The 8,856-nt window shown below is 51.7% G+C and overlaps 1 protein-coding gene across 1 annotated transcript; it reads left to right on the top strand.

Annotated features, from left to right (window-relative positions):
* The first annotated feature begins 3,716 nt into the window (after nucleotides 1–3,716).
* On the top strand, nucleotides 3,717–8,856 carry LOC135454477 (immunoglobulin lambda-1 light chain-like). Its single transcript, XM_064726669.1, has 4 exons — nucleotides 3,717–3,802; nucleotides 3,937–4,228; nucleotides 6,778–6,815; nucleotides 8,375–8,856. Exons 1-4 carry the CDS (start codon nucleotides 3,757–3,759, stop codon nucleotides 8,698–8,700), a joined length of 702 nt encoding a protein of 233 aa, XP_064582739.1. The 5' UTR covers nucleotides 3,717–3,756; the 3' UTR covers nucleotides 8,701–8,856.

The following is an 8,856-nucleotide window of genomic DNA, read 5'->3' as shown; positions in this document are numbered from 1 at the left end:
TCATTGTCCTTGTTCCTATAAAGATCGGTGTGGCTTTGTCCCCCAACCCATCACATCTTGTTACTGATGACCATGTCCTCCTCCTGCTGCCTCTGTTCTGGGGTGCCTGGGGCTGTGTCACTCTGATCTATGGCAGCAACAACAGACCCTCAGGCATCCCTTCGCGATTCTCCGGATCCTGGTCCAGCTCCACGGGCACGTTAACCATCACTGGGGTCCAAGCCGAGGACGAGGCTGTCTATTTCTGTGGTAGCAAGGACAGCAGCAGTACTGGAGATGAGTAATGGGGAAGGAGACACAGAAGCTAATGTCAAGAGAAGAAGCTTTTCAGCCATTTTTTTCTCACACAAACAAAGCTGTGATAGTGGAGTTGAGGCAGGTTCCTGTCCCCTGCCTAAGGACATGAATGTGCATGACAAGGCACAGGAAGGGACTCTTGCCCCTATTCCCATAATAGGAATAGCACTGCCTCATCCCCAGCCCTGTTGCCTTCTGCTTCAGGCTGCTCCCTCCTGCTGCAGCTGCTGCTGCTGAAGCTGCCTCTGCTGCATTGCCCTGGGCCAGGCTGGGCCCTGATTCCCCCATGTTTCTGTACCCGTGACCAGGTCCCTTGCCCTCAGAGGGTGATGTTCTACTGCTCTGCTGCTGCCAGCTCTCCTTCCAGGGCCATGGGTCTCTAATCTTTCTTGTCACAGACATCTTTTGTGAAAAATCCTTTTTTTAGGATTTTTCTCCCTTCTGAGAAGCTGTGGCTTCAGCAACAAAATGTAAACAGTGGTTATCTACTGCTGTGGAATGCAACAGGTAGATTCGTGATTGGTCTCAGGTGGATGTTTAGATTTACTGACCACTCACAGCAGAGTTGTTCCTGCTTTCTGCCTGGACACAGAACTTTGTTATTCATTCCTTTTCTATTCTTATCTTAGCTAGCTTCTGAGAACTTTTCCCTCTATTCTTTTTAGTATAGTAATAATGTAATATATATCATAAAATAATAAATCAAACCTTCTAAACATGGAATCAACATTCTCGCCTCTCTCTTTGCCCTGAAAACCCTTGCAGGCTCTGTAACACTTCCTCTTTGTCTTGAGTATATGTCACTGTGGCATGAGGACCATGGGCACAGGAGGCCTATCTTACTGCCTGGGCAAGGATGTGCTCCCAGTGCTCACACCATCTCATTGCCTTTCACTTCTCCCTCTCCAGGCTTCCTGATCCAGTCAATCATCCTCGGTGCCAGCCAGCCTGGGACAAACTGCCTGGGCTATGTGCTCTGGGAGCAACAGTGGCTATGGCTGGTACCAGCAGAAGGTCCCTGGCAGTGCCCCTGTCACTGTGATCTACTGGGTGACCCAAGACCCTCAGACATTCCTTCGTGATTCTCTGGTTTTGTATCTGGCTCCAGAGGGTCACTGGTGTTCAAGCTGAGGGCAAGGCTGTCTACTATTGTTGTAGCTTTGACAGCAGCAGTGCTGATCTCATGGTGACCTCTCTCCCACAGGCAAGCAAGATCTTGAGTGTCAAAAAGACTGGTTTTGGTGCCTCATTCCACTCCACCAGGCATGACCACCTCTCCAGCTTTGGGACTTTTCCATTCCCTTCTCTGAGTGTTCCAGGTCTCAGGGCTGTGACTCTGAGCATGATGTGGCACTGGAGCTGGTTTCTCAGAGAATTTGTGGATGACCCATCCCTGGAAGTGTTCAGGGCAAGGTTGGATGAGGCTTGGAGTAATCTGGTCTAGTGAAAGGTGTCCCTGCCCAAGGCAGGAATGTTGATGGTATTTAATGTCCCTTCCGACTCAAACCTTTCCATGATTCTACAACTGTGTTCCCAGTGACTGGGCCCTGGTGCTGCAGAAGCCCTGACCTGGGCTCATCCTCACTGCCCAATAGCCATGTGAGGGGCAGAGGAGCCTGGGACAATGTCAGGAGCTGCAGACAGTGGAGCTGCCCAAGAACACCTTTGCCACATACCTGCTCCACAGTCTGAGTCCTGCCCAGGGCCTGGCAGCATTGCAGCTGCCCTGGCAGCTCAGACTGGGAGTGTGGGCATTTGCCACCCCTGGGTGCTCTGGCTGGGCATGGAGAGCTTCTGCCTCAGCCCTGGTTCTCACATGGCTCTGGCATAGCTGTCCCCAGTGTCCATGTCTCTGCAGCAGAACACCTTGATCTGCTGCAGGGGCAGCAACAATGCTTATGGCTGGTTCCAGCAGAAGGTCCCTGGCACTGCCCCTGTCACTGTGATCTATGCTGATAGCAGCAGACCCTCGGGCATCCCTTCGCGATTCTCCGGATCCACATCCGGCTCCACGAACACGTTAACCATCACTGGGGTCCAAGCCGAGGACGAGGCTGTCTATTTCTGTGGTGGTGAGGACAGCAGCAGCAGTGCTTAGACAGTGGCATGCAGCAATTGGGGAAGTGATGCAAGAACGTCCTGCTATTGCAGATATCAGTCAGGAGTCTCTGCTGTGCTTGCTTGATGGAGGGTCAGGCCCTCACCATGGCCCTGCCCTTGCTGCCCTGCACTTAATGTGGCTGTCCCTGATGTCTCAGCCTGGCACTCCCTTAAAGCCCCAGGTCCCTGCCCCTTCCGTGGCACTTTGGGAGGGGATATATAGCACTTGGAAACACACTCACCTCCATGGCCACATTATCCGTGGCTGGGTCCAGGCAGAGGACGAGGAGAATCGGGAGGAGGCTCTCACTCTTCTGGCTGGGACACCAGTGGTGACTCCCAGCACAGGAAAAGGGAGACACAGGCCCACTCTTGCCTCAGTAGGACACCCTTGCATGCTGCCTGCAGCTGCCAAGCACAACATGGAGCAGCATCTGTGCCTGTGTGGCAGTTCCTGCTATGGGACACATGCTGTGCTCTAGCAGGTCCCCTCCGTGCTGCTCACAGGGAGACAGCCCTGCAGCCCTTCCCTGCCCATGCCAGCCAGGCTCCTGGTGCCCTGGGCACCCTGGGGACACCAGAGTCGGGTACAGGGAGGATCCTGGGGGAGAGGGAATTTCCTGTGGTGCAGCCACTCTTTGAGACTGCCAGAGGCAGCCATGATCCCTATGCCCTGAGTTGGAGCAGCACTGACCAGGAGCTGCCCGAGCTCTGGCTGCTGAGCACCAGCACACTGGGCTCATGATCAGATAATGGGGAGGCATTGCTGGACCCTGGGGCTCAGTGCTGGCCCACTCCCATTGTTCTGGGGTGTGAATGCCTGATAAGAACAAAGGTCTTGGTCTTGAGTGGTGGATCTCAGCTGTCAGAGGAAGGGCTGGGGCACAAAAGCAGGAGATCAAGGGGGTACTTTACAGGCCTGGGACAGCTGTGGGAGGGAAAAATGCCAAAAATTAGTTGGGGAATGGTAGAGCTTGGCATCGTTCAGGTCCCATCACTGGGAGCTGCAGATACTTCTGTATGCCCTTGCCACAGTGTCCAGCTCTCCCTTTTTGGGCACTGCAGTCACTCAGCCTGGTGTGGGGGCAGGAGGGTCAATTCTGGTGGGTTTCAGGCTCAGAACTGGGGGGTATCTCCACTTTGTGTCTGTGGGCAAGCCCTGCTACCTCTGGTGTGGTGGGGTTGGGTGTGGAGCAGGGAGGGATGTGCGGAGAGAGGCGCGGGCAGAATCCGGCCGTGACCGCAGGGTCGGATTTGCATGGAGGGGACGTGTCCCCGACGGGCGGGGGCTTAAAAGGGAGTCAGGGTCCACAGCACAGCTCCATCATTCTGGGGACGCTGAGCCGGTGGGACTGAACCATGGCCTGGGCCCCTCTTCTCTTCGTGGTGCTCGCCCACAGCACAGGTGCCATGGCCAGACTTGCTGTGCCTGTGCTGGGCCTTTGGGCACAGGGACCCCACCCTGCTGCCCAGGCAGGCCTGTGCTCCTGGGACACTGACTGACCCCCGTCTTCTCCCCTCTCTTCTCTCCCTCTCCAGGTTCCCTGGTCCAGGCAGCGCTGACTCAGCCACCCGAGATTAAGACCAAGATCGGCGCGACCGTCTCGATCACCTGCTCTGGTAGCAGCTACAGCTATGGCTGGTACCAGCAGAAGGTCCCTGGCACTGCCCCTGTCACTGTGATCTACTACAATGACAAGAGACCCTCGGACATCCCTTCGCGATTCTCCGGATCCAAGTCCGGCTCCACAGGCACGTTAACCATCACTGGGGTCCAAGCCGAGGACGAGGCTGTCTATTTCTGTGGTAGCTATGACAGCAGCAGTACTGCTGCACCGTGATACAGAGCAATGGGGAAGTGGTACAAAAACCTCCTGCCTCAGCTTACCCTTGGAGCCCCAAGACTGTGCCCATCCTCTGTCATTTGAGGAAGTTATGACCTCCCAGCAATGCTGTCATGGCCCAGGGTGTCCCATGTATGTGACTGCAGGCAGATTTGTCCTGTCACTATTCCCTTGATCAGAGAGGGCCATGCTCCAAGTCACTGGCTCACCCTCATCTTTTCTCCCTCCTCTCCCTCTCCATGTTCCCTGGTCCAGGCAGTGCTCTTTCACCTCTACTTGGTGTCAGCATTGTGGGACAAACCACCAAAGTCATCTGCTCCAGGGATGGCAGCAGCTGTGACTGGTACCAGCCTAAGTTTCCTGGCTGTGCCCCTGTCATTGGGATCTGCTGCAATGACCTGGGACCACCAGACATCCCTCTGGGGATGCCAGCCTGGCTCCATGAGCACAGTAACCATCTCTGGGGTCCAAGCCCAGGACAAGGCAGTCTGTTAATGTGGTAGCTACCAAAATGGCAGTGATGATGTTACCATGGTGAAATGGAGCAATGGGGATGGGATACAAAGTCTTCCTGCCATGGCAGGGGCCTGTTAGGAGCCTCTGCTGTCCCTGCTTGGTGGGGCAGGTCCCTGGAACAACCCTGTCTTTTTTCTGCCCTGTGGTGAATGTGGCTGTTTCCAGTGACACAGCTCCATCCTCACAGCCCTTTCCTTGTCATTGGTGGATGAGAGCAGATAGGATAGAACTGAACAGACCATTTCAGATGGAAGAGGCCTTCAATGATCACATAGTCCAACTGCGTGGCCACTTCAGGCATGACAAAAATGTAGGGCATTGACCAAGTGCTTGTATAAAACACTTGCAGGCCTGGGAAACCATCCAGCTCTCTAGGAAACCTGTCCAATATTTGCCCACACTCTCAATAAAGAAATGCTGGGATAACCTCCTGTGCCTGCCTGTGCTCCAGAGCCAGGATTCTTCTGATCTCCCTAGCAAGCACCCAGAGCCCTGCTGATGCCTCCCAGCCCTGCTATGCCAGGACCCTCTGGACCATCACCACCTCTGGAAACAAAGGAGTTAAAGATGGAGCTTCTCTGCCCTCTCTCTCAGGGCTGAGCAGGGCTGTGGGCTTGGTGCAGCTTCAAGTCCCCCCTCCATCACCACTGGCTCTGAATGGCCTCCTCCTTGCCTCACGCTGTGCACGAGGAGTCCTGGGGCTCTGCAGTGCCTGGCATTGTCCTCAGCCCCACCACCTCATTCTGCTGCCAGCCATGTCCTCTAGCTCTGCCAGGTCTCTTCATGGGGCCCTGGCCTTGAGCTCAGGCCGTGAGCTCTGTCTGAGGCAGTGACCCCTCTGCTCCATCAGGACCTTTCGGCACAGCAGCCCCGTCCAGCAGGTCAGAGAAGGCTGTCCTGGGGCACTGACTGACACCTCTCTTCTCCCCTCTCCCTCTCCACACCAGAGGAGAGGTCCTGCTGGTCCAGGCAGCATCTCTGAGTCAGCTCTCCAAGATGTCAGCCAACATGGGAGAGACTGCTGATCTCCTGCTCTGGTGGCAATGCCAGAAGCTACTTCAGCAGCACCCTGCTGCATGCAGCACAGCCTCTGTCCTCCTCCTTGCCTCCCTGCAAGGAGAGCAGAACTGAAGAGATGAACATTGTCCCCCTCTTGTCCTCCCACAAAATGAAACCGAAACCCCATTGAAGCCTGAGAAATGCTCAGAAAATGATCATCCACAATAGAGGGCATTGGCTTCAGCTAAATGCTTTGCATATACAATTTCAGTGATGTTTTTTTCTTTTTCAGATAGTTTCAGACTTTGCACAAAAGCATAAACCTTCCCAGAGGCAAAGCAAACCTCTGAAAGAGAAAGTGTCTCAAACCACAAAATCTTCGAAGTGTTACCTGTTCTACAGTGAACTATTTATAGAGTTCCTGTAACTCAGGAAGTTCACTGACTCTGCCTCTTTCTATAACCACTTGCACAAACCACATCATTTGAAAATCTGTGGGTTCAATTTACATTGGTGCTGTTGGCATCCAATGGTCCAAGATGAGCACTGAATCTGCCAATCTGTGGGATTGGCACCACACTGGGAAAACATTTTTCAAAGAAGCAGCCAAGCCTTTACAGGGAAATTTGAAGTTAATTGGTTTTAGCTGAAACTCATTTTGTCTCACCCCTTCCTTGGCTATCTCAACTTTATGAAGGCATCTCCACCTCTTGCTTTTTCATATTTTTAGGGTAAATATGAATAAAAATAAGTTGCCTGCAGAGACCTTCAGCTATTATCTGCATTGCTGGTGGTGGGAGCTGCACAGAAAGAGACCAGCCAGGACCAAAACTCCACAGGTACAGCTGTGTCCACACCTTCATCCTGCTGTGTCCATGGGGGCATCCCCATCCCATCACCTTCATTCCACTGCACCCATTGGGGTATTTCCAGACCATCCTCCCCACCCTCCCACATCCGCGGGCTCCAGGACCGCTCAGCCATGAGGCAGGAGGTTTTTGTGTGGCCCTGTGTCACTGTGTGGTGTATTCGGGGCCGGGACCACGTTGATCCTCGAAGGTGAGTCGCCGACTTCCCCTCGGTCTTTCCTCTCCCACCGCGGAATTTTGACATTTTGTCGATTTTGGGCGATTTGGGGTTTTTTCTCGGACTTGGCGCCGGGCTGGGGTCTGCCGCCCGTTTGGGGCCGGGCACTAAGCCCGGCCTTGGGGGCTCTGTCTCGTCCCTGCGGACTCTGACGACTCTGTGCACGCCACGGAGATTCAGGGCGTATTTTCTTAGTCGAAAATTCTTAAAATTCGTCCAGGAAATGTGTCTGAGGTCTGAGGGGGAAGGAAACTCAAATTTAGGTCCCTAAGAGATGTGATTTTTGTCTTTGTCAAAGAAATTTGTCAGTCTAAAGTCTAAGTCCTCAACTCTTAGTCCTGAGGACTAAGTCTGTCACTCCTGGTGAGAGGCAGGGGCTCTTCTGCGGGGTCCAGGGGTGCAGGTGCTGTGAAAGGGCAGCCTGTCCTCAGCTGTGAGCAGCCCACAGTCATCCTGACTTTGTGTTAAAATGTCCCTGGAATCTTAGACAAAAGATTCCAGGGGTATCTTAGAGAGCCCATTGTCCAGGTAAGACATGTCAAAAATGGAGATTATTGGGCTGAAAATGCTGCCGGAAACGTTGTTTGTCTGTCTTTGTCTGTAATTTTTAAAAGAATTTGTTGAAAAATCCCAATTTGAACCAAATTACGCAGGGCTAAGACCAAGAAAAATGTTCTTTGTGCCCTTTTTAATCAAAAAGTATTTAATAGAGTCATCCCGGTTTTTAAATGGAGATAGAGATAGAAATAGAGGTGAAGATAGAAATGGAAACATTGCACATTGGAGGAGGCAGCAGAACCACACCAGAAAGACCAGACATCTTTTTTCCATCTTCCTTTGTGTGATTTTTAGTGGTAGTTTCCAGAGAAAAGAAAATGTCTGAAAGCAGAACTGGGCAGAAAACAGGATGGTTTGTCTGTGAAATTTTGGGGTTTAAAAAAAAAAAGCCCTGTAAAAGGAAAGAAATGGCTTTATGGCAAAGAAATTAATATTTAATTACATATATATATATATATATATTATATATATATTATATATTATATTTATATATAAATATACATAAATATATATATATATAAAATTAATCTTTTATATATATGAGATACAGAAATGTACAAATATCCATGTTATATGCATTTTATAGAATTATACATCTATTCATATGATATGGACGACCTATGTATGTATATTGTACAGTGTATATATATTATGCATATTAACTGTATATATCTATCATATCTAATACATATATGCACATATATGTGCATATAGTGTATATAAAACATATATACAAGCATATATGAGATGTATGTGTATTGCACACACACATATATGCATATATTTTATATATATATATATATATATATATATATATATATATATATCCCAAATTTAAATACATTGCAGTTAGGAGTGATAAGCTCTGGCTGTGGGGAAAGTGGGGAGTTCCTGGGTTGTACCAGCAGAGCAGGCAGGGGCTGTGGTGGGGGACAGGGCCCTCTCTGACCCCGTACCCCTCTTGTCCCTCACAGACCTGCCCCAGGTCGCTCCCACCGTGCACCTCTTCGCGCCATCCACCGAGGAGATGGAGTCAAAGGGCAAAGCCACCCTGGTGTGCCTGATGGAGAACTTCTACCCAGGCAAGGTGACAGTGGAATGGGTGGCTGACGGCAATGCCATCACCACTGGCGTGGAGACCAGCCAGCCCCAGCGGCAGAACAACAGCAACCAGTTCATGGCCAGCAGTTACCTGTCCCTGGATGCCACCAAGTGGCAGAGTTACAATTCTGTCTCGTGCAAGGTCAGGCACGGCGCTGGAAATGTGGAGAAGACCGTGAACAGATCCGAGTGCTACTAACCCACCCCGCTGGCTCCCTCCCTCCTCCGCACCTCTGGAACAGCGGCTCCCCCAGCCGCAGGTGTCCCTGCCCATGTCCGCCCGTCCCCTGCTCCTGTCCCCCCACTGTGAGTGTCACACAAATAAACACCGACACTGAACTACGCTGGCTCAGCA

Source organism: Zonotrichia leucophrys, chromosome 15, assembly GCF_028769735.1.
Source record: "Zonotrichia leucophrys gambelii isolate GWCS_2022_RI chromosome 15, RI_Zleu_2.0, whole genome shotgun sequence".
Lineage (NCBI taxonomy): Eukaryota > Metazoa > Chordata > Aves > Passeriformes > Passerellidae > Zonotrichia > Zonotrichia leucophrys.
The sequence above is the reverse complement of the archived record's forward strand: the minus strand, read 5'-3'. Positions and strand labels throughout refer to the sequence as shown.